This window comes from Artemia franciscana, chromosome 11 (assembly GCF_032884065.1).
Source record: "Artemia franciscana chromosome 11, ASM3288406v1, whole genome shotgun sequence".
NCBI lineage: Eukaryota > Metazoa > Arthropoda > Branchiopoda > Anostraca > Artemiidae > Artemia > Artemia franciscana.
Window position 1 is genome coordinate 5080991 of NC_088873.1, and position 26172 is coordinate 5107162.

The 26172-nt window shown below is 35.1% G+C and overlaps 2 protein-coding genes and 1 non-coding gene across 5 annotated transcripts in view; 1 reads left to right on the top strand and 2 right to left on the bottom strand.

Moving 5' to 3' along the window:
- The window catches only part of LOC136032715 (putative protein kinase C delta type homolog), a 215811-nt gene that overhangs the window by 179200 nt on the left and 10439 nt on the right, over positions 1–26172 (top strand). For both annotated transcript variants that reach the window (XM_065713026.1, XM_065713025.1), the window contains exons 9-12: positions 2383–2556; positions 6994–7148; positions 11131–11269; positions 17628–17816. In XM_065713026.1, the coding sequence (XP_065569098.1) occupies positions 2383–2556; positions 6994–7148; positions 11131–11269; positions 17628–17816 (657 nt within the window). The remainder of the gene's footprint in view (positions 1–2382; positions 2557–6993; positions 7149–11130; positions 11270–17627; positions 17817–26172) is intronic.
- Positions 1–26172, bottom strand: part of LOC136032714 (chitooligosaccharidolytic beta-N-acetylglucosaminidase-like) — a 152310-nt gene that overhangs the window by 29745 nt on the left and 96393 nt on the right. The window lies entirely within an intron of this gene.
- Positions 18649–18721, bottom strand: Trnak-uuu (transfer RNA lysine (anticodon UUU)). Its single transcript has one exon. It is a non-coding gene; the product is annotated as a tRNA-Lys (tRNA).

Sequence of the window (26172 nt, forward strand, 5' to 3'; positions counted from 1 at the left end):
CTTTAAGTTGAAAGAACTTATGTTTTTCTATTTAATACAAATATTAAATCCAGGCGCATAAGATTTTGACAGGCCTTTGATTATTTGTTGTTATTTTCAATCTAAAATATTTTTTAGTAAGTGCTTTATTGTTGTTTTTTTTAAGAGTAAAAGGTTCTTAAAACCTTTAATCTTTTAAAAAATATCTCTCGGAGATTTTGAAAAAAATAAATCAATTTGAAAATAGTGACAAAATTCTTTATGATTTTATCGAAATCTTTTAGTGTCTGAACCTAGCATAAATTAAAGGAAGCTGCCGTAACATGACTAATTCCAAGAGGACAAAATCTCTATGTATGGAGATTACAACACAGCAGAGGCATCTAGATATAGATGAATTGTCAGCACCATAGAATTTTATATTCCCCGGTTTCATATGTTTTTTGTAGTCTTATTGTTTTAATAGTTCGACTTAAGGCAACAATTTTTAAAAAATTTAATAACTGAGATTCAGCTTTATGCATCGACTGAATTGCAGTTCTAAATTTTTGCTTTGCGTTATTTCTAGATTTAAAAAAGCTGAAAACTGGTCAAGAATCGTAACAAAAGAAAACATTTTTCTAGTAATTTCATGTAATTCCAAAAGAAAGCTATATGTACTACCATAATTCTGGTTTGGTGAATGTATAGGTGATTGGCGATGCAGCGGCATGAAAGTTGGTGGTTTTAGGGGGGCGATAGCCTCCAACATGATATCAAGAGGCGACAGAAATTAAATAAAGTTATTTGAGCAAATAAAGATTAATATGCTTGATATAGTCCAGAAAGGGCCTTGAAATTTTTTTCTCTTTTTATTATCATTTCACTTACTATTATTATCTTCATTTTATTGTTCTTGCTATTATATCATTTAGTTGGGATTCGTTTAGTCTTAATTTACTCCAATATTATCTTGTTTTCTTTTTATTTTTATTACATCATTTATTTGATATTCGTTTAGTCTTAATTTACTCAATTATCTCAAAAATATCAATTTCTGAATTCTTTTGTCTATTTCTCGATTCTGTAATTAATTTGAAAAAGCTCATTTGATAAAAGAAGCTTCTTAAGAAAAGTAAAGAGTCATATTAAAACATTTAATATACAGAAATAATTTCTTATAATAAATCAAGCTTAAATGAAGCAGAGATTACTTTCAATGAATAGTTGAAACCCAAAACGAGCAGAAACTAAAATAAATAAAAATATCAGAGATAAAGAGGGCAGGTACTAGAATAGATGAATAAGTGAATGCTAATGCAAACAGATATTAAAGTGAAAATGAGTTGTTTTTTCAAAATATCAACAACAACAGCAGGAAACAATACCATCCCAATGCCAATCAAGTGTTTACACATAAAAGCTGCTCTCCTTGATACCATTATTTATATGATTTGAATGTCTGTATAATTTTTCATCTTCCCGTGGTCCAGTCTACTTTACTGGAAAGTTTCACACCTATCAGAGAAAGCAATGTTTGGCCCATTTTATGGTTGTCCCATTACGAGTTGATACTACCCACTTTTTTCCTCTTAGAATTGTATGACCAAGGGTAGACATATAGATTTATTCCCACAGAAGCCTTACTGGGCCATAGTGAGACACAATAAACAAGCAAAAAGAAATACATCAACAAAACGTAAACTGACAAAAAACTAAAACTGATACAATGAAATCTTCACGATGCCTCTTACCTCCCCGGACAAACCTACCGATATTATTTATATCTAAATAACACCCACTTTCCAATTTTCGAAAATCCAATAAATGTTCATTAAGTTACTAGCTGATTGTGGAAAAAACAGGTATGGGTCTATTTTTGGCTCAAGAATCAATGGATGTTTGTTCAAGCAGCTTTTGTCTTCAATGTCTTTGGGAAATATTTTTACCGTCTTTTAAATCTTTTTCTTTTTATCTATATGCCCTCAGTATAAGGTCTAAGTCAATCTGAGGAGCAAAAATCTGTTTGCCCAGTTTCAGGTGTCACATGTAGCTGATTTTCGCTTCTTGGCAAAAGTGTGAGTTTTTGCTAGTTCGTGTGCCTTATTGTTTCTAGCCGTCTAATTCTCCCACAGAAGAGGTTATTAACTTTATTTCCATTTATTTGTCTTTTTTCAGTGTTTTTAACTATAAGTAAGGGGAAATTTGGGAAACAAATGCACATATTCCTGTATAACTACAAAACATATACATATTAGGTCCTATTAGCAGAGCTTAAGAACACTGAGTGCTATTACGCCATCAAATGCCTTAAAAAAGACGTCGTCCTTGAAGATGATGATGCCATCCTCAAGTATAAGTAATGGGAAATTTGGGAAACAAATACCTATGTTCCTGTATAACTATAATACATATATATTTCAGGTCCTATTAGCAGAGCTTAAGAACACTGAGTGCTATTACGCCATCAAATGCCTTAAAAAAGACGTCGTCCTTGAGGATGATGATGTGGAATGTACCCTTATTGAACGCAAAGTTCTGGCACTTGGTACAAAGCACCCATACCTGTGTCATTTATTTTGTACTTTCCAAACAGAGGTATGTTAGATTATCAATAGTGTGTGACGACAGAGAGTTTACTTGTAGTGAACGTAGTAAATCCATTGTTTGTTTTTTCCCTTTTGCTGGCTAATATTTAAATTAATATTTCCTTTTAATTAATATTTTATCCTTTTACTGGCTAATATTTAAATTAATATTTTTTCCTTTTACTGGCTAATATTTAAATTAATATTTTTGGCTATATAAAGATTATCTCAGCGAGAGTCTGGAGAGCTTTTTGTAAAAACATAGAACCGGAATTTAATGCCTGATGAGGCTGACAAATTCCTGGTCCTGGTGTAAATACAAGGAAAAGTGAAGAAGAAACACATGCAAACTTGTAAAAATTTGTTTAATACACACGTGTTTGGTTTCACTGTTGCCAGATACTAGCTCTGAAAATTTAACACAATCTTTTGAGATTATCTCAGCGCGAGTCTGGAGAGCTTATGGTAAAACAAATTCCAACATAGCACCGGAATTTCACGTGCCAGATGAGGCTGACGAATTCCTGGTCCTGGTGCAAATACAAATACAAGTGAAGAACAAACACATACAAGCTTGTAAAAAATTCTTTAATACACACGTGTTTGGTTTCACTGTTGCCAGATACTAGCTCTGAAAATAGACATTAAATTTGGGCATGTTCAAACAGAAAATAAAAAAAATGTTCTTGGGGAAATAAATTCAGTTCCAGATTCTTAATTTTTTGTTTAAAAACGTTTTATCTAAATTTGGAGGTCTGATGTTTATGCATTTATCACAGTAAACCTCAAAATAGCAAATTATTCTCGTTTCTATGGTAGTACTAAGGTACTTTCCTTCCGCTGGGTGTTCAGATAGCAATAATAAACCCCGCCGTCCTTTTTGCCCTTCATCGATACATGATTCTCAAAAGCATTACTGGTAAAATATCTGTTACTGATTAGAAAGTTTCATCAAGGTTACGCAATCAGTTTTAGTAGGTAAATGTTGCGACTGAGAAAGTAGGGGAACCCTCTCTCCTCCCATGGTTTGGGTCCAAACTCCAAAAAAGCACAGCTTTGAAACTCATTCTCGCTTACCACTAAGCTGCGAATAAATGTTATTACAGAAGAACAATAAAATGAAAAATTTCTGATATTTATCACAGTACTTCGAGAATAAAAAGGTTAATCTATTTGTATTAATTAGAAAAATATATTTTTCAGCTCGAAGATTTTGAATGAGTATTATTTAATCAAAATAGTCATAATTAACCAACTATATTTTTCAAACAGTTCGTGGTAACGAACTGTAGTAAGGAGCGACCCGGCTCAATAGCAACCAAAACTCTAAAAAATGGGGTTTTGCTATCAATAGCTACATCAAAAGAATCGCATTTTAATGCTGATTTTAAATATATAAGTTTAATCAAGTTTTTGTCTTACCCATCAAAAGTTACGAGCCTGAGAAAATTTGCCTTATTTTAAAAAATAGGGAGAAACAACCCATAAAAGCCATAGAATCTTAACGAAAATCACACCATCAGATTCAGCGTATCAGAGAACCCTATTGTGAAGTTTCAAGCTCCTATCTACAAAAATATGGAATTTCGTATTTTTTGCCAGAAGACAAATCACGGGTGCGTGTTTATTTGTTTGTTTGTTTTTGTTTTGTTTTTTTTCCCATGGGTCATCGTATCGACCAAGTGGTCCTAGAATGTCGCAAGAGGGCTTATTCTAACGGAATTGAAAAGTTCTAGTGCCCTTTTTAAGTGACCAAAAAAATTGGAGGGCACCTAGGCACCCTCCCACGCTAATTTTTTCTCCAAAGCCAACGGATCAACATTTTGAGATAGCCATTTTGTTCCGCATAGTAAAAACCATAAAAACTATGTCTTTGGGAATGACTTACTCCCCCACAGTCCTTGGGGGAGGGGCTGCAAGTTACAAACTTCGGCCAGTGTTTACATATAATAATGGTTACTGGGAAGTGTATAGCGTTTTCAGGGGATTTTTTTTGGTTTTGGGGGTGGGGTTGAGGGGAGGGAGCCATGTGGGAGGAACTTTCTTTGGAGAAATATGTCATGGGGGGACAGAAATTCAATGAAAAGGGCGCAGGATTTTCTAAAATTACTATTAAAAAAACAATGAAAAAATAAACATGGAAAAGTTTTTTCAATTGAAAGTAAAGAGTAGCATTGAAACTTAAAACGAACAGGGATTATTACGCATATGAGGTGTTCTACAAAAATACTTTAGCATAAAGAGCGAGGTATTTAGGAGGAAATAAATACCTCGCTCTTTATGCTATAGTATTTTTAGTAATTTCAACTATTTATTCTACGGCCTTTCGGATTCAGGGGTCATTCTTAAAGAATTGGGACAAAACTTACGATTTAGTGCAAAGAGCGAGGTATTAAAGAGGGTACAAACCCCCTCATATACATAAAAAAAAATTAAGAATATAAAAGTTTGTTACGTAAGCTAATTCTTAAGTTACGTATATTTTTTAGCAATAAAAACATTCGTTAAAAATTAAAATTTATAGTTGCCTTTTCATGTAACCGAAAAATTGCAGGGCAACTAGGCCTCCTTCTCCACTCCTTATTTCTCAAAATCGTCTGATCAAAACTAAGAGAAAGCCATTTAGCCAAATAAGGAATTAATATGCAAATTTCATTTTAATAATTTATGTGTGGAGATCCAAAATCAAACATGCAGTAATTCAAAAACGTTCAGGAATTACATAAAAAAAACTAGATTTTTTAACTGAAAGTAAGGAGCGACATTAAAACTCAAAACGAACAGAAATTACTCCGTATATGAAATGGGTTGTCCCCTCCGCAATCCCTTGCTCTTTACGCTAAAGTTTGACTCTTTGCCACAATTCTGCTTTTTAAAACAATTAAAAACTGCGAGGGATTGCGGAGGGGACAACCCATTTCATATACAGAGTAATTTCTGTTCGTTTTAAGTTTTAATGTCGCTCCTTACTTTCAGTTAAAAAAACTAGTTTTTTTTATGTAATCTTTTAAAGATCAATTTTATTTCCACGGGTGATAAGGGACGGTACAGGAATTCATTTTTTTTATAAGCATATATACCAGAAGGGAACGTCGTATTCCTATCAAACCCGGTATGACTTAGGAACTATTCTTGTAGCTGTGCCTTTCATATTCTGTATTTGATCCTATCTCTGCGGAGTGGGGGGAGGTCAAGATAACCTTCTATCAGCCTAATTACTTGGTAGGTTAGTGGAAATCATTAAGTCAAATATACTCAGTAACTATAGTAATGGTATTTGGTGTTTTCACTTATGATTCTTAGAGATTCTTATGAGAGAAATATTACATTCTTGCAATCCACATCCATATGAAGGGTAAATGGAACATCAATTAAATATGACATGGATTACCAGCTGCAGCTTTTGCAGCGATTTTAGAACATTTGGGTCCAGTAGATATGAACCGAAGTATAGTTGACGTTTCTTCACGTGTATTGTAATGCAACTTAAACAAAGGGGTCACAATTGCTGCAACACTTCACGAGGTCTTTGTATTGGAAGTTCAATGTTCCATTCGAGTTTGACTTCCCATGATCCATGAGAAGTTTTTTCTCGGAGGTAAAACAGTTTAATTATAAAATTGCTTTTGTAACCAAATTAATACTATTTAGATGTGTATAGGAAATCATTCCCTTGTGCGGAATGTAACTGAAAATTCTGAAGTCTTCAAAGTTTCATCAAATGAATCTCCGAAATGACTCTTCAAACAAATACTTCAAACAAAAAAGAACAAAAGGTGTCATGACTTTTCTAATCACTCTGTACCTTATGGTCTGAACTGTGACACTAATAATGAAAGAGCCTGTCACAAAACTAGTGTTAGTGTCTCTGAGGCATAGAGTTAAGTGTTTTTGAGGCCCAGTGTTTTTCTGAGGCACAGTGTCTTCTCTGATCAACAAGGTGTTAAACTTACATGTTTAAAACGAAAGCAGGTTCCAACAACCACATTAAAGTGCTTCAATCGCAGAGGAATCATCATGGTGTACAATGTTGTGACAAAAAAAAAAAACGGATAAAATCTAAGCTAAACAGTGAAAACGATAAATTAGTTGAAAAATGTTGTGCCGAGAATTAGCCATGTACATCCGGAGATACAGCATTTTTATTTAACAAAGTATTTTAACTTTGATATAATGCCTAAATAGTAGAGATCCTATATTTCATATCCAGCAAAGTGGGAACTCTGATCAGCGGGAAAACGCCATATAAGAAATACGTCACCTAGTCTTCGGTTACTCGAAAGCAGATGTCACTAGTAAACCATTATTGGCACCCTAAGAATTACTGAAAACTTAACGTTTTGGAAAGACTAACTATACTTTCTGTTGAAAGAGGAAAAACCATTAAGGTAATATAAGTGAAAAGCTAGCATGCAAGTAATAGGTTCATAAATTTCTTTTCTTTCAGTCGCACCTGTTTTTTGTAATGGAGTACCTAAATGGTGGAGATCTCATGTTTCATATCCAGCAAAGTGGGAAATTTGATGAGCACCGGTCCCGGTTCTATGCTGCAGAAATAGTATCGGGTCTCAAATTCTTACACAATAAAGGAATAATGTATCGGTAAGCCAACAAGTTATAAATTTCTAGCAAAAACTATGCAGCATTGCTTGGGAGTCTTTATTATGATATATTGTATTTCGTACTAAGTCTAAATTAATTAAACAGAGCCTTAAGCCCTACAATGGGATGGTTTCTATAAAGTTTAAGGCAGCTCTTTATATGTGTTGATTTTATTTTTGATTATTTAATTAAAACAGCTCCAAGTCAGCACTATCTCGAAGGGTATGCGCTGACTGTCAAGCCTAAAAGTTTAGGACCTGCTTTGGGGAGGGGGGGCTAGGGTTTTAATTTTGCAAAGTTTGTGTTTCTGTGTATTACAACTGATTTAATACAAATAGAACTATCTTAATTAGCTAAATTTTAACTCAAGGACATACACGAGGATTTTCTCGGCAATAATATTTTTTCAATTTTTCTTGATTTCCAAATGACTTTTTCGATCCCTTAGAATTATTAAGATAAAGAAGTGCATGCTAAAATTCATAAGCCTAAAATTGAAAAAAAAGCTTACCAACATCCTTTTGGATGAAGAAAGTCACGTGCAAACTGCCATTGTAGCGAAATAGCCGTTCGAATAACCGGTTTTGTATTTTCCGGATTAAAAATTAATAATATCGTTCAGGATTATGATGCTCGCGTTCGAATAGCCGATTTCTTATCAAACAGTTCGTGGTAACGAACTATAGTAAGGAGCGACCCGGCTCAATAGTAACCAAAACTCTAAAAAATTGAGTTTTGATATCAATAGCTACATCAAAAGAATTGCATTTTAATCCTGATTTTAAATATATAAGTCATGTATATATATAAATCATGTTTAATCTTACCCATCAAAAGTTATGAGCCTGAGAAAATTTGCCTTATTTTGGAAAATAGGGGAAAACAACCCCTAAAAGTCATAGAATCTTAACAAAAAACACCATCAGATTCAGCGTATCAGAGAACCCTATTGTAGAAGTTTCAAGCTCCTATTTACAAAAATGTGGAATTTTGTATTTTTTGCCAGAAGGCAGATCACGGATGCGTGTTTATTTGTTTGTTTGTTCTTTTTTTTGTTTTTTTTCCCAGGGATGATCGTATCGACCCAGTGGTCCTAGAATCTTGCGAGAGGGCTCATTCTAAAGGAAATGAAAAGTTCTAGTGTCCTTTTTAAGTGATCAAAAAATTGGAGGACACCTAGGCCACCTCCCACGCTAATTAAAGTCACCGAATCAAAATTCTGAGATAGCCATTTTATTCAGAGTAGTCTAAAAACCTTGTAACTATGTCTTTGGGGACGGCTTACTCCCCCCCCCCACAGTCCCCGTGGGAGGGACCACAAGTTTTGGGGGGTTGATAAGAGGGGGATATGTTAGGGGAACTTCCCTTGGAGGAAGTTGTCATGGGGGAAGAAAATTTTCATAAAGGCAGCGCAGGATTTTCTAGCATTATTAAAAAAAAACAATGGAAAAATAAATATGAAAAAGTTTTTTCAACTGAAAGTAAGGTGAAGCATTAAAACTTAAAACGAACAGAAATTATTACGCATATGAGGTGTTTACCTCCTCGTTATACCTCACTCTATGCACAAGAGTATTTTTAGCAATTTCAACTATTTATTCTACGGCTTTTGTGATTCAGGAGTCATTCTTAAGAAATTAGGAAAATTTAAGCTTTAGTGCAAATAGCGAGGGGGGTGAACCCCTTATATACGTAATAAAACATGAGACTACAGAAGTTCGTTACGTAAGCTAATATGTAAGTTACGGATATCTTTTACTAATAAAAACATTCGTAAAAAATTAAATGTTCTAGTTGCCTTTTTAAGTAACCAAAACATCAGAGGGTAACTAGGCCTCCTCCCCCGCTCCTTTTTTTCTCAAAATCATTCAATCAAAACTATGAGAAAGCCATTTAGCCAAAAAAAAAAATATGCAAATTTCGTTTTAAATATTCATCTGCGAGAGCCAAAATCAAAACACGCATTGATTCAAAAACGTTCAGAAATTAAATAAAAAAAAACAAGTTTTTTTAACGGAAAGTAAGGAGCGACACTAAAACTTAAAACGAACATAAAGTACTTCGTATATGAAAGGGGCTGCTTCCTCATCAACCCCCCGCTCTTTACGCTAAAGTTTTTTACTGTTTTAAAAAAGTAGAGTTGAGAGAAAGAGTCAAACTTTAGCGTAAAGAGCGGGGCGTTGAGGAGGGAACAGCCCATTTCATATACCGAGTAATTTCTGTTCGTTTTAAGTTTTAATATTGCTCCTTACTTTCAGTTAAAAAAAAAAACTTCTTTTTTTTATTTAATAAGGGTTAAAAATGACTGTTAAACTTCAGCGCTACGAAATATAGAGGAAGATTTTTTAGTTATCACGGTTGTAGCAATACTTCAAGTTTAGTAAAGAACGAACTGCGGCCCTCCGTAACTGAATTTTAAAACTGTGTTTTGAAAAAAAACTTTCTGGGGAGAAAACATTTTATGAAAGCTGATTCAGGAATGATAACTATTATTTCGGTTAATTCTAATGTAAAAGTTAATTGCTATAATAAATTTATGGAGATTTCGAGAAAGAAATCTGAAACTCCTCAAAATGTGGATGGACCAAAATGAAAATACGGACAACGCGAAAATGATTTTTTTGCATGGATTTGCTTAGAGCACTTTAGTATTACTTTTATATATTTATCTCGATAGCATCATGGTAAAGTGCCACATGGCAATGAAAATGACATTTTTGGGGTCATTCCTAGATCGACAACACAATCTCAAGGTGACATACGGCACCAGAATGGGATTTTGATTCACTTACGAAGTGGATTTACTTGGAAGCACAAGCAGCGAGCCATTGAAATCTCCATGGTAAAAAACCTTAGTTGGATGCTGAAAATTACCCTTTTGAATTTTATCTCTCAGTCCCCTAACAAAGTGAAAATAAAGAATGAGTTTTGAAAAAAAAAATGTTTGGTGAATTAACGTTTAAACTAAAATTCAAAGCTTATTCAGGAATAGTGATAAACACTAATTGCACTTGTCTTAACAGAAAGGTAAATTGCGAAAATACGTTGTAGAGAATTTCATAAAAAAAATCTTGTAACCCTGATCTTTTTTCTCCAATATTAGAGGGGCTCTTAGACATCGTAAGCGCATCAGAACGTGCTGTTTTTACGAAAAGTGATGTTTTTACGATTAGTGGTTTACTCCCATCCCGCCAAGGCCTGCGTGAATTGATTACTAGTATTGAATTCACGCACAGGCACCTCATTTGGAGAAAGGTGTAGGGCACTTGTGACCTTTTGAGTTTCTCCGCCCAAGTTAGTTGAAGATGTGTTAGTAAGATTGATTGTAATATGTTACATGCGACTTTTTGTGTCAAAATTTATTTTCTTCGTAGTATATGCAACAGCACAAGGAGACTAAGCTTCGCTCGGTCCGTGTTACTGGTCCACGGCAGGCCTATCTATACTGATCAGTGAAACAGCATGATAAGAAATGCTTATGAAGCTTCACTCGGTCCCTTGTGCCGGTTTTCATGTCCCTGGTACGCATGATGTCGGCAATGGGAATTCTAAAGGTTTACTTCTTGTTTTGATCTGACGCCATTTTCGAGAGTTTTCTCGCTATTTTGTGAATTCCCGAAATAAATTTTCAAAGCTTGTTGTTAGGACTCCGAAATAATAGTTACCATTCTTGAAGCAGAAACAAATGGCAAGATTGTATTACTAATTGCGTTTTTTTAGAGGTAAAAGGAAAGAAATTGCTAGTTAACAAGATCCTCCCCTAATTTTTTTCTCCTCACAAGATTTTTAAAGGCACTTCTTGATGAGCATTTACACCAAAAAATATGTCTTTTCAGTACTTTCATTGAATTTTTTTAAGCACAGTAAATTTCCCTCGCCCTCCCCTAGATATTGAAAAATACAATTGAAACCAAATATTCGAAGAGCCGTTTGAACAGCCATTGTAGCTGGAATGTTTGAATAGCCACGTTTTACTTTTCAGGGATCTAAAACTTGACAACATCTTACTGGATTATGAAGGTCATGTCCGAATAGCTGATTTTGGAATGTGTAAGCTGCAAATCTATTTGGATCGAACAGCTGATACGTTTTGTGGAACTCCAGATTACATGGCACCCGAAGTAAGACAAATTATGTAATTTCTTGAGATACCCTTTTGCAAAGAATAAGTTGAATGGGTTTGCTGTTGCTGAGATGGGTCTAAGAGCCCTTCTTGGCAAATTTGAAAATCGATCGAAATCATTATGCGTTTTTCAATAAAAAAATCCTGTTCTCGCTGAACCTGTAGGTATCTATGAACCAAACATGGTACCTATTTGGATCGAACAGCTGATACGTTTTGTGGAACTCCAGATTACATGGCACCCGAAGTAAGACAAACTATGTTATTTGTTGAGATACCCTTTTGCAAAGAATAAGTTGGAGGGGTTTGCTGTTACTGAGATCGGTCTAAGAGCTCTTCTAAGGAAATCTGAAAACCGATCGAAATCATTATGCCTTTTCCAGTGACAAACCATGTTCAGCTTAAAAATGTATTTCTTTATAATTATTATTCCCTTTAATTATTAAATGAGATCCTCTGTTTTCAATTTAAAAAAAAGCGTTTTACTTAGTTGTTTTTTGTTAAAATATCCTCATTTGCGTTTCGAATTGGCCTATATATTATGAATTTTCTCAGCTTTGTCTGAATATCTTTTAGTTACTTTAGCTGTAAAAAACTTGGGTAGGAGATGGAAAAATGCGAGTGTAACAACACGGGGTATAGCAAACAAAAAGCAGAATATCAGCTTTTAAGTAATATATCTTGAGTGGTTCACTGAATGAAAGTTTTACATTATCCACAAATCTTATTCTGTCATTAAAGTTTTATTTTGTCATATTTGTAATCAAACAGTTCGTGGTAACGAACTGTAGTAAGGAGCGACCCGGCTCAATAGTAAACGAAACTCTAAAAAACGGAATTTCGATACTAAAAGATATATCAAAAGAATTGGATTTTTATGCTGATTTTATATATATAAGTTTCATCAAATTTAGTCTTTGTGATCAAAAGTTACTAGCCTGAGAAAATTTGCCTTATTTTGGAAAATAGGGGGTAACACCCCCTAAAAGTCATAGGATCTTAACGAAAATTACACCATCGCATTCAGCGTATCAGAGAACCCTATAGAAAAAATTCCAAGGTCCAATCTACAAAAATGTGGAATTTCGTATTTTTTGCCAGAAGACAAATCACGGGTGCGTGTTTATTTGTTTTTTTTTTGTTTTTTTTTTCCCAGGGGTCATCGTATCGACCAAGTGGTCCTAGAGTGTTGCAATAGGGCTCATTCTAACGGAAATGAAAAGTTCTAGTGCCCTTTTTAAGTGACCAAAAAAATTAGAGGGCACCTAGGCCCCCTCCCACGCTCATTTTTTTCCCAAAGTCAACGGATCGAAATTTTGAGATAGCCATTTTGTTCCACATAGTCGAAAACCATAATAACTATGTCTTTGGTGATGACTTACCCCCCAGAGTCCCTGGGGGAGGGGCTGCAAGTTACAAACTTTGACCAATGTTTACATACAGTAATGGTTAATGGGAAGTGTACCGACGTTATCAGGGGGATTGTTTTGGTTTGGGTGTGGGGTTCAGGGGAGGGGGCTATATGGGAGGATCTTTCCTTGGAGGAGTATTTCATGGGGGAAGAGAATTCAATGAAAAGGGCGCAGGACTTTCTAGCATTACTATAAAAAAAACAATGAAAATATAAACATGAAAAAGTTTTTTCAATTGAAATGGAGAAGCATTAAAACTAAAAACGAACAGAGATTATTACGCATATGAAGGGTTCTAAAAATACTTTAGCATAAAGAGCGAGGTATTTAGGAGGAGATAAATACTTCGCTCTTTATGCTAAAAATTTTTTAAATAATTTCAGCTATTTATTCTACGGCCTTTCTGATTCAGGGGTCATTCTTAAAGAATTGGGATAAAACGTAACGTAAGTTACGTAAGTTATGTACGTTTGTTACGTAAGTTAATTCTTAAGTTACGTTTTTTTTACTAATAAAAACGTTCGTTAAAAATTAAAAGATCTAGTTGCCTTTTTGAGTAACCGAAAAATTGGAGGGCAACTAGACCTCCTTCCCCACCCCTTATTTCTCAAAATCGTCTGATCAAAACTAAGAGAAAGCCATTTAGCCAAAAAAAGAATTAATATGCAAATTTCATTTTAGTAATTTATGTACGGAGAGCCAAAATCAGACATGCATTAATTCAAAAACTTTCAGAAATTAAATAAAAAAAAACAAGTTTTTTTAAATGAAAGTAAGGAGCGACATTAAAACTTAAAACGAACAGAAATTACTCCGTATATGAAAGGGGCTTTTCCTCCTCGACACCCCGCTCCTTACGCTAAAGTTTTTATTGTTTTAAAAAGTAGAGTTGCGAGAAAGAATCAAACTTTAGCGCAAGGAGCGGGGTGTCGAGGAGGAAAAGCCCCTTTCATATACGGAGTAATTTCTGTTCGTTTTAAGTTTTAATGTCGCTCCTTACTTTCATTTAAAAAAACTTGTTTTTTTTATTTAATTTCACATCAAAACCCTGGACATAAGCCCTACCCTATGCTAGTGACTTTAATAAATACTGCGTTGTTTCAAATTAATATTTCAATAGAACTTAAAACGAACAGAAAGTATTATAAATAAAAGTAGAGATAATCCTACGTAAGCCTTCTATAGGCCAGGTGGAATTTATGCTTTACTGGAGATAATTTACGTTTCAAGTAGAGTATTTCTCATTTGACATGACCTAACACTGATTGACAACTCATTGATAACCTAACAACAACACAATAGCAAAATAATGCCGCAAGACTTAAGAACAAGAGCTCATTAATAATGGGCAACCCTACTCCCCCCCCCTCTCCTCCAAAACCCTCTAGAGTGGTTGGATCCCGTGTATACTGTACTGAAGCAATGTGTCAAAGCATCAGAAATAACAAAAAATAAAATAGCAATAATAAGCAGCTAATGAAAGCAGACCGATCATTTTAAATATAATGATATTATTTCCTGGAATGCTTAGCAGTTCTGAATTTTCGTGCTAGAATGAAAAAATTGAAAATTTCTAAAATATATTCTATTTTTACTAAAAAGCAAATGATGTTCCGGCCTTAAGAAAGCGTTTGAGGGCGGTAGCCCTACTCTTATTTGTAGTAAAGTCTGTGTGTTTTAAGTTCCACTTTAATTTCCATGTTAAAATGTCTCTAAATTTACCTAAGTCACCTGCGTGCCAAGATACACTGAATTAAAGTTGCAAATGTTTTGCTACTCAAACAATTGTGTCCAAGGTTTTAATGTATTTTTCTCTTTACTTTGCGTTTGTAATCCGTCTGCTGTTTTATATTGTTTATTTTGTGTTGATTTATTTCTCTTCGTTTTAAGTAGCAAAGGAAATCAAAGCACAGTAAAGTGTCAATTTTTACTAATTTTTGCAGCAAAACAACACCTGGGGCCTAAATAGGGCCAAAATATATAGAGTAATAAGTTAGTAATAGAGTAACAGTGATAATAATCAAAAATAGTAATAATTTCGTAGTAATAAATTATGTAATAATAAATTTAGTAATAATAATAGTGAGTAATAGATTGAAAAATAATGAAGTAATAGCCTGTGTGACTTAGTATCAAACAGTTCGTGGTAACGAACTGTAGTAAGGAGTGACCCGGCTCAATAGTAACCGAAACTGTAAAAAAACGGAATTTTGATACCATCTGTTATATCAACAGAAATCGTATTTTCATGCTGATTTTAAATATATAAGTTTCACCAAGTTTAGTTTAACCCATCAAAGTTACGATATTGAAAACATTTGCCGTGTTTTAGAAAATATGGAGAAACAACCCATAAAACTCACAGAATCTAAACAAAAATCGCATTATCAGATTTAGCGTATTAGAGAACCCAACTATAGAAGTTTCAAGCTCCTATCTACAAAAATGTGGAATTTTGTATTTTTTGCCAGATAACAGATCACGGATGCGTATTTATTATTTTTTTTTCCAGGGGTGACCGTATCGACCCAGTGGTCCTAGAATGCACAAGAGGATTCATTCTAACAGAAATTGAAAGTTCTGGTGTCCTTTTTAAGTGACCGAAAAAATTAGAGGGCGCCTAGACCCCCTCCCACGCTCATTTTCTCCCAAAATCACCGGATCAAAATTTTGAAATGGCTATTTTGTTCAGCATAGTCAAAAAACCTAATAACTATGTCTTTGGGGATGACTCAATCCCCCACAGTCCCTGGGGGAGGCGCTGCAAGTTACATACTTTGACCATTGTTTACATGTCACGGGGCCATGTTCATGGGTCAAATTTATTATGAGGGAAGAGAATTTCCATGAAGGTGGTGCAGGATTTTCTAGCATTGTTTAAAAAAAAATGAGAAAATAAATAAAAAAAGTTTTTATTCAACTGGAAGTAAGGAGCAGCATTAAAACTTAAAACGAACAGAAATTATTGCGTATATACGGGCGTTCGTCTCCTCCTCAATACCTCGCTCTTTACGCTAAAGTATTCTTAGCAATTTCAGCTACCTATTTTACGGCCTTTGTGATTCAGGGGTCATTCTTAAAGAATTGGGACAAAATTCAAGCTTTAGTGTAAAAGAGTAAGGCATTGACGAGGGGAGCGAGCCCCCTCATATACGTAATAAAAATATACAGACATGGAAGTGTGTTAATTAAGTTAATTCTTAAGTTACGTGTATCTGTTACTACTAAAAACGTTCGTAAAAAAAAATAAAAAGTTTAAGTTGCATTTTTAAGTAACCAGAAACTGGAGGGCAACTAGGCCTCTTCCCCCACCCCTTTTTATAACAAGGGGTTTTTTGACAAAATATGCGGATATCATTTTAATTATTTATGTGCGTTGAGCCAAAATCGAAACATACTTTAAATAAAAAATAAAAAACAAGCTTTTCAACTGAAAGTCCTCAACGTCCCGCTCTTTACGCTAAAGTTTTTTTATTGTTTTAAAAAGTAGAACTGTGACAAAGAGTCAAACTTTAGCGTAAAGAGTGGGACGTTGAGGAGGGGACAGTCCCTTTCATATACGATTCTGTTCGTTTTAAATTCTAATGTCGCTCCTTACTTTTAGTTGAAAAACTTGTTTTGTTATTTGATAATAAAAAGAAGGTCCCAATAATCCTCGAAACTGAGTACTGAGGGGCAAAGTCTCCTCTCTTATTGTGGAAACGGTAATTTTCTAAGGAAATGTTATTTTTAATATACATTAAAATTATGATGAACAATTGAATTGCAAATGGTAGGGATTTGATGGGGGCGAAAACCTCTTTCTTATTTATGGAAGTTCTATTACAGTATTAAAAGAATAGTCTCTCGAAGTACATTCCTTTATCTTGAATAATTCTTGAAAAATAGTTTAACTCTAGTGGTAAGAGCAGCAGGTCGATATACCAATCGTCTTATATTTTGGTCAAACCCATACTGAAAAAGAACATCAATTACATTTTTTTTTTTTTAATAGGCAGTTTCCCAAATAAAAGTTTATATTTATATTAAAACTTTAAATTGGAGACAATTATCATGTGTTTTAGAGTGTTGCCACCCCTTCTACTCCCACCTCTTCTTATCTCCATTCAGGTGCTAAAGTCTGATCTTTTTCCCCAACGCCTCACGGTCGAATGGTCTAATACAAGAACAACAGGAATAAAGTTTTTTTTCTTATCACAGTACCTCTAGAATAAAACGGCTAATTTATTTGTGTTTGCTGTAAACACACAAATTTTCTTGTCGAACCTTTTTGAAACACGATATGCCAATAAAACCTTTGTAATCACTAAAGGCTACGTTTATTGCACTCTAGTGTGCTTTCAGTGAAGCTCTAATGAAACTTTAGCGTAAAGAGAAGACGTTTAAGGCGGTAGGGGCTCCTTTGACATAAAGGACAATATCACTTCCTTTTAAATTTTAATTATTTAATTTTTGGTTGCTATGGGCCATGGCTCGTCCCTTACTAGGTTGGAGCTGCCACTGCAACCACGATACTGGTAAGTAATTTCATTTAAAAAGGGGAATGTTTTAATGGTGTGATAAAAAAGTAAGGATCAAAAATATCAACCTACCACCCTTTTTTTTATCTCCTCGTCATCGCTTCAGCTCACCTCCAGTTGGTGAGCCATTTATTCTTATTGATAATTAAGAATTTTCTTGTGATTTCACTATCTGTATAAAGTATTTTTACAGTCTTCTGCTCTATTGACATAATTACTTCAGAAATATAAGTCGTTATTTTTAAGTGAGTGATCTTATTTCAACTTAATTGCTTGCTTAGTCATTTTTCTATGAATGCTTAATCATATAACCAATACTTCGAAAATAAATATGCATCCTCAATTGACTTCTCAATTTATTGTGAGAATTCCCTTACTGTTTATTCCTTTATTAGTGCTAACGTATTTACTTACGTTCTTTCAGATCATTAAAGGGCTTAAGTACAATCAATGTGTTGATTGGTGGTCTTTTGGTGTTTTATTGTACGAAATGCTTGTTGGTCAGTCTCCATTCAGCGGCTGTGATGAAGATGAATTATTTTACAATATTTGTAATGAAAAGGTTGCATACCCACGCTACCTGTCAAAAGAAGCAATATCCATTATGTCTTACGTAAGTTGAACTTATTCTCTTAGAAGTACATAATTTCGAAGAACACACAGAATTTCCATAACGATAAAAAAAAAGTTCCAAATGGAATGAATTCTTTTGATAGACGGTAATGAATTTTCAGAAAATAAAAATGTTAGATATTAGAAGTACGTATACTAAGGAATGGAACGTACTTTTGCAGGGCTCATGGTCTTATGCGTCTTGTGAATCCTTTCGAATGAAAACCTTTATCTGTTAATTAGAAAGTCTATCAAAGTCAATATGCTGGACTTAATATTAGAAATAATATGAAAAAAACTTCGTTTTCTTAAAGAGTTAAAGAGGCTGCGTCCCAAAGTCGAACCTTAAAACGTACAGGAATTAGGAGAGGCAGTTGGGGGGCTCCCCCCCCCCAAACCCCCCGCTATTAAAGACTCTTTTGTATAGGTTTTTTGTTGTGGGGGGCTGCCGCCCCCCTAACCCCCCGCTCTTGGCTTCGGAAAGGCCCTCTTTTAATTAACAAAACAAAAAACATGTACAAAAGAGTCTTTAAAAGCGGGGGGTTTGGGGAGCGGCAGCCCCCCAACTGCCTCTCCTGATTCCTGTACGTTTTAAGGTTCGACTTTGGGACGCAGCCTCTTTAACTCTTTAAGAAAACGAAGTTTTTTTCATATTATTTCTGTACGTTTTTCTACAATCCATGGTGGATGTAATTTAATAATTCCTGTACTCTTCGTACAGGAATTAGGACTGCCTCTCCTAATTCCTGTACGTTTTAAGGTTCGACTTTGGGACGCAACCTCTTTAACTCTTTAAGAAAACGAAGTTTTTTTCATATTTTGTGAAAAAAAACTGCCCGATAAGGGACTTGAACCCTTGACCTTAGGATTAAAAGTCCCACGCTCTACCGACTGAGCTAACCGGGCATGTTTGAAGTCGAAATACCTGCATGTGTATAAATATAACTTTTAAATAACTTTTAAGAATTTCAAAAATTAACATGGGCTCTTATGGGGAAATGGGTTTTTCTAAGCTAGAAAATCGGGGGGTTAAGATTTTCCGACGAAACTTTCCAGGAAAATTACTCGGAGAATTCCGCGTCGAATGAGTCTTCGTACACCCAGATCCGATGTCGGCTGTGACCTGTAGGCGTGGCAGAAAAAAAAGGAGAACATGAACATTAAGTGGCTATGCGTGGTTTCTGGAAAACAGGGAAGGAGTTATCGGATCGAGCTTAAATTTCGCGGATAAGCTCCTGGGCCCTAGGGGACCTTAACTTGTGAATTTCAGCCCGATCGGACAACGTCAAAGGAGGGCTGGGGTTGGGGGGTCGAAACTTTCGGCCAGATTTTCCCCATGAAGGAAAAGTCGGAGGGGGATAAAATTTGGCAGGTTTCTTAGTTGGAGCTCGGGCTACGAAATGCATCCCTCCCCATCCCTCTGCGACCACTGGAACCGAAGATCGCTTAAAATTGTCGTGGTTCGCCTCTTTAAAGAGGCACGAGTGTGCCTCCTTGATAAAAGAGCTGACGAAAACTTGTGTGTCTTAGGTTAAAATTTCATTTTCTTGCCACGAGTCAAATATTGAGTATTGCTACTAAGAGAATGGAAAGTACTTCTGCAAGGCCCATGATCGTAAGCGTCTTGTGACTCCTTTTGGAAAAAAACCTTTATATGTTAATTAGAATGTCTAATAAAGTCCATGTGTTGAACTTAATAGTCAGAATAAAAGAGCAGAAAAAACGTGTGTGTCTGAGGTTAAAATTTCATTTTCTTGTCACGAGTCAAATATTGAGTATTGTTACTAAGAGCCGACCAAGGGGTAAGATACAATATCCTTACCTGTCAAAAAAAAATTGTTCTCTGAAAAAGCCTGACAATGTTTAGGAGGTAAATATTATGCTACTTTTTTGCTTAAATAAGGCAGAAACTGTCTTACTTTTCTGTCTTTTCAGTAACTTAATAAAATTTCAAGTTTTTGCTATTGACTTAAAGCCTTTAAAATTGATGGTAGAGCTGAAAGTTTAATTAAAAATGATTAGTAATGATTAATTATTAATTGGGAAATGATTAATTAAATTAAGCTGCCCTTCGATACTCTGTTCTCGGTGTGTCAACCTTGAAATAATTGAACCGAGCTATGTTCCATCATGTTTGTATTGTCGATTGGACAACGGTGAACAATACAAAGAAGCTCAAGATAAGGGGTGAATTTGTGCACTTGTACAAAACAGCCATCGAAACTACCCTATTAGCCCAATTCTGGATTTTTTGAAGTGGTAACAACAATGCTTTGAAAAGAGATCTGTGGAGAAGTGGAGTCTAAGGAGACGAAGCTCATTTCAAGGAGACGTGGTACTTTTGATCAAGAGATCAGCAGTTCCTTTGTCTTTCATTGACTCAAACTAACCATCCACGCATGAGACGACTTCCCAATCTTAAAAATCGTCAATGGAAATATGGAGGTAGGGAGCCATGGATTAGGTCTTAATGTTTTCATATAGCTATGTGTGGAGTGGTGTCATCGACAAAGTGATGCACAGGGCTTGTAAAGATGGCACTTATGGTATTTATGTAGACAATGAAAAGCGTAGGTCCCAAGATACTACCCTCGGGTATGCCTCCCTTTATTGGATGATCGTGGGAAGTGAACTCGTCAAAAATAAACTCACAGTGAACGATCGGAAAAAAAAACTCAAAATCACTTTGACGGACGTCCTCGGATACCATGCGTTTGAAGTTTCTTTAGCAGACAACGATGCAATACTCCGTAGAAAGCTTCAGTGATGTCGAATAACAATAGCCTGATATAGGATCCTTTTGCTAGGTGTTCAATCTACTCCTGGTGTTAGGCCACATGGAAATTGAGCGTTAATAGTTTTCAGTGGAACCCATTTAGGGGGTTGCCTAAAAGGTCGTTTGACTCTAGGCACTGATAGAGTGTATGATTGGAAACGCTCTTGTAAACTTTCCCAATGCAGGAGAGGACGCAAATAGGTCTGTATAAGTCTACGCTCATTGGATATCCATCAGGTTTAAGTGTAGAAATGCCATGGGTGGATCTCCCTTTGTGCAGACAGGTTCCAGAATGATATCACATGGGAAAAGCAATGACAAATGTCCAACTTATTCAGCATTGCTGGACTTCGAGACAGCACTATGTATGCTGTCAAGACCTATAGTCTTGGTCACATCGAAGCGCTGCAGAATTCGAAAGAAAATGAAATAAAAGTATTAAAACTAGAACCTTAAATACGACAATCAGCTTCAAAAAGGAAGTAAAACTCTTTTCATGAAATAATAATAAAATATAATAAATGAAATATAATAAAATATGAAATATATGAAACAACATGAAAAAACATGAGATATAATAAACGAGAGTTTGATCGCTTTTGCTTTACATCCGGAAGTATTTATCAGCAGGAAAAAATAAGAAGAAAAAAAGCTGAAACAAATTGACACATAGAAAGATGAGAAAAAGGACAAACCGCATACAAGAATCATAAAAATAAAAAACGAAATAAACTCATATCTAATAAACTATAGGCTAGTTGTTGTTTTTAAGAAAGTCCAGTAAGATGATTCAAGCACAAACAAAAGACAGGATAACTAGCTCAATGTCTTTTTAAAAGTTTTACCCGTTTTTAATTTTTCATTTCATTTAATTATTTTCATTTCACTTCAATTAAAGATGGAAGTGTAGTATGGTCTAAGAACTTACTTGGTCATTAAATAAAAGTAATTTCCATGCATGAGAATTTCTTAGGCCAAAAACAAGTATATGATTTCGTCAGTGATGCTAAAATTAGTTAGAAATTTATTTTATTAGGGCCATTTCTGTCCATTTACAAATCAAAATAAGTTTTTTTTTTCTTTTTTAAAGAGGAGTCTCATGTCTTGCAAATTTTAAATGATATGTCATGTTAAAATGTCAAATCTTAAATGATATGTCATTAATGATGTGTCATATGAATTTTTATATGTGACATGATATTATATGAAACTAGCTGTTGGGGTGGCGCTTCGCGCCACCCCAACACCTAGTTGGTGGGGGCGCTTCGCGCCCCCCCCCCAAGCCCCCCGCGCGCGTAAGTCGTTACGCGCCATATTAGTTACGCGCCATTGTAGTTGTGTCCCTATGTCCCACCTGTGAATAAAGATAGATATATATATATATATATATGTTTTTAACTACGTAAAACTTGCGAATATACAACATTTTTCGCTGTCCCATTGTCTGTACATATAAATAGATTGTCAGGTTTACCGACTCTTGAACATGCAACATATAATGGTCCATGGGAAAGCAATCCGTATTCAGATCTATACCTCATGATTCTAATGATTGCCCTTGAGCTTTGTTGATGGTGATTCACCATAACGCTTTACCAACTCAGCTACTTCGGCTTGAATATATTCGTTTTGAGCGGCTTCCTCGGGTGTTGCCATTGTAGGTTCTTCAGTCATTTTACAATTAGAAATTTCTCTTTCAACGGTCTTCTTACAATTAAAAATTTGTCTTTGAACGATATTCTTAAATACCTGTGTCCTGGTCGTCATTTATGTTCCCTGTGTCCCGGTCGTCATTTGTGTCCCGGTGTCCCAGTCTGTAATTTCTCTTTGAGTGTTTTTTCTTTTTAGTATTTTTTAGTTTTTTACATTTTTTTCTTTTTTCAGTTTTCTTTTTCTTCTTTATTTTTCAGCTTCACTATGAAATACATATCGCCAAACCTTTATTTTTTTAACTAAAATCTGGTAGGCATTGATGACCTTATCCAAGTCAAAATCCCAAACCCAATCATCATCGCTATCATTTTCAGTTTTGATATGTTTTGACTCTCGCTGTCCAGGTGGATCTTCATCTAACTGCGCGGTTTTGCGTTCTTTAGCCTCAAGCCTGTTTCCTTGCTGTTCTTTTGATTCCTCGGCACGCTTTCTTTTCTGACTTTCTCTATCAGCAGCAAGTTTTTTGGCATAGACTCTTTGAGCATCTTCATCGGCTTTTGCCACTGTAAGTTCATCAGTCATTTTAAACTTAAACATTAATAGATTTCTACGTGAACATATATGTCTTAAATATCTTTAATGACGTCACCGTCATAGCAAAAATGACGACAACTAACTTCATGACGTCAGTCGACACAGAAACATGACGTCACCTGACAGACAGACACACAGACAGACAACTTATTTTTATATATATAGATTAATGATACGTCATATGAAATTTTAAATAACATGTCATGCTATATCAAATCTTAAAGAGACAAGCAATAAACCTCAATTGAAGGCTAAAACTTGTTTAGCATGTTTAGGTAGAAAAATTGTAGGAATAATGATAAGAAAGAAAATTCAAATTCATCATCTAGATAAAAACGTTCTACCCCGCCCCACATTATCCAGCAAAATTTAAAGTTGCTAGTAAATACTCAAAGAAAAAAAGTTAGTTACAAATTTTCAATTGATCTTTTTGTTTATTTTTACTTCACATTGGGCCTAATGTGAAAGGCCCACTTTTACAGAAAACAAATAATATTTTTCCAAATTAGTCTCTGTGTTCCAAACACTAGTTTAGTCCTAAATATTATACTACAACTATTGCTAACAACTCACCACAGCACCAAGCCGCCTGAGGCCAACATAGCAACGCACGCTCCTCCTCCATTCCACTCTATTCAAAGCCTCCTTTTTAACACTCTCCCAGGAACTTCCAATCTCCTTTAAATATTTCTTTATGACATCTTCTCACCCCAAACAAGGACGATCTGCACCTTCTGTTCAGCCCTCGACGGTTGGCCGCAAAGAATAACCTTCGACAATCTATCATCCTTCATCCGCAATACGTGCCCTAGCCATCTCAACGTTTCTTTCTATATAGCGCTAGAAAGCGGAATAGAACCACATTTAAGTAGAGCCTAATGTTTGGAATACGGTTAGTCAGCAAGATACCCAGAACCATCCGTAGGCAATTTTTCTGGAAAAAATCTAGCAAATCTTCATCTGCTTTTCGGAGCCCCCATGCTTCAGAGCCATATTTTGTTACTGTCATTACTGTAGCTTCTAATATTTTAATCTTGGTTTTCAAATTTATCTTTTTATTCTTCCAAACATTTTTGAACTGTGAAAAAAATACCCTGAGCCATGGCTATTCTACTTTTAACATCTTCACTGCTCCCATCGTCTTTACTAATAATACTACCAATGTAAGTGAAGCTGCCAGCCTGATCAATCTTTTTGTTACCTAACGTCACCTTTTCATCCTCACTTATTCCTAGCCTTAGTAACTTAGTCTTCTTGACATTAATTTTCTTACCTATTCTAGTGCCTTGAACTCACAAAACCTCTAAAAGTTCACTTATTTCGCTCACACTTTCGTCTAGAAGATTTAAATCGTCAGCATAATCTATGTCCAGGAGAGTTTTTCCTCCCAATTTGATTCCCTGATTTCCCATTACCTTTCCTGTGCTCCTTAAGAAGAAATCCATCAAAATGATCCATATATGGGGATAGAAAACAATACTGTTTAACTCCTGATTTAATACAAAACCAGCTGCTAACCTCATTTCCTACCTAAACAGCAGCAGTGTTATTCTCGTATATAGCACTAATCACTTTATTGTATTTGTCTGGTATACCCCACAACGATAAAACCTTTGCTAAAGCTCTTCTATCAACAAAATTGAACGCTTGTTCATAATGAATAAAACTGAGGACCAAAGGTGTTTGACAGCTCAGGTCCTTCTCAATTATTAACCTAAGAGTGAAATTTGATCGACATATCCTCTACGTTTTCTAAAACCACTCTCTTCTTCACTTAAAACTTTGTCTACAGCCTCTCTGTCTAAAAAGTATCTTATTTCTAATTAATTTGCTACTTACAGAGACCAGCCTAATGCCTCAATAATTACCACACTTACTCTTATCACCTTGCTTAAACAGTGGTTTAGTTAAGGTTTTTCCTAAAATCGTTAGGTACTTCCTCTTTTTCAAAAATCAAATTGATAATCTTCAGTAACTTATTTATAACCTCAGAGCCACCATATTTAAGAAACTTATTTACCACACTATCAGCACCTGAAGCCTTATTATTCTTAAATTCTTTTATACTGTCGCTAATTCTTCCTCACAAAACAGCTCTTCCTTCACATCCAAGGTATCACAAACCTTTTCATTTTCCTCTATATCTTTTCCTGCAGCTCTAGCTCGGTTTAGCGAATTCCCAAAATTTTCTGCACATCTCTTTTTAACTCTTTCCTTATCGCTAATTGTGGCCTGTTCTAACTGTTCCTATCTTTAACTGGGACAAGTCCGAATTGACTACTCCCTCTCAATTTATTAACATGCCAATACAATATTTTAGCATTATGTTGTCTAGCTTCATCCTTCAGATCCTCGGAAATTTTATCCATGCCCCCCCCCCCTTCACACCACTTTAGTTCATATTTTAATACTTTCTCCACTTCCTTAACATTCCTTTTGATCTCATATTATCTATCACTCAGATAATTTTTGTACAAGCCTCTTTTCCTCTCTATTAAACATGAAGCTTTTTCACTAATATTCCTAGCTGCAGTCCTAACTTTCTTCCCTAAGACACCATCAGCAATTTCATAAATTGTTTTTCTAAAATTGTTCCAACCATCTTCCACATTGTCAAATTTTAAACTCTCAAGATTAGCACTCAACTGTCACTGGAAAATTTCTCTCAAATTCTTATCCTGGAGTCTACCAACATCATAACTTTCCGGGAGGTAAGCTCCCTTCCGAAATTTCAACTTTAAATTAACCCTAGACACTACTTGATGTAATCTTTACATTTAACATCAATAACAGCACTCCTATATACCCTAGTATCTTGCATTGATCCTTCCAGTCTTCGGTTTACTATAACATAATCTATAAGGTTTGCTTGTCTTACCATCACATGAATACAATGTTAACTTATGGGTCATTTAATGACCAAACACGCTATTGGTTATAACTAGATTGTTATTCCTTCAAAATTGCAAAAGTCTGTGGCCATTACTGGTTTGTTTTCCTACACCAAATTTACCTAGGCTAGGATACCGTCTATCCTTATTTTTACCAAACTGGGTGTTGAAATCTCCTAGTAAAAACATCATATGTCTACCTGGGACCCTGTCTATTTGCTCCTGTAATTGTAAGTAAAATTCATTTGAGTCAGCAGTATGTTCGTCAGTCGGTTCTATAAGAGCATATACTACTATAACTGATACCCTGAATTTGTAGTCATAAAATGAGCATTAGTGTTGTATTAGTAATACTTTCCCAGACTAAACAAGACTTAGCAGCTTCTTTTTTTTATCATGAGTCCTATTCCATGTCTAAGCAGCCAATCCTTCCTGCCTGAGTA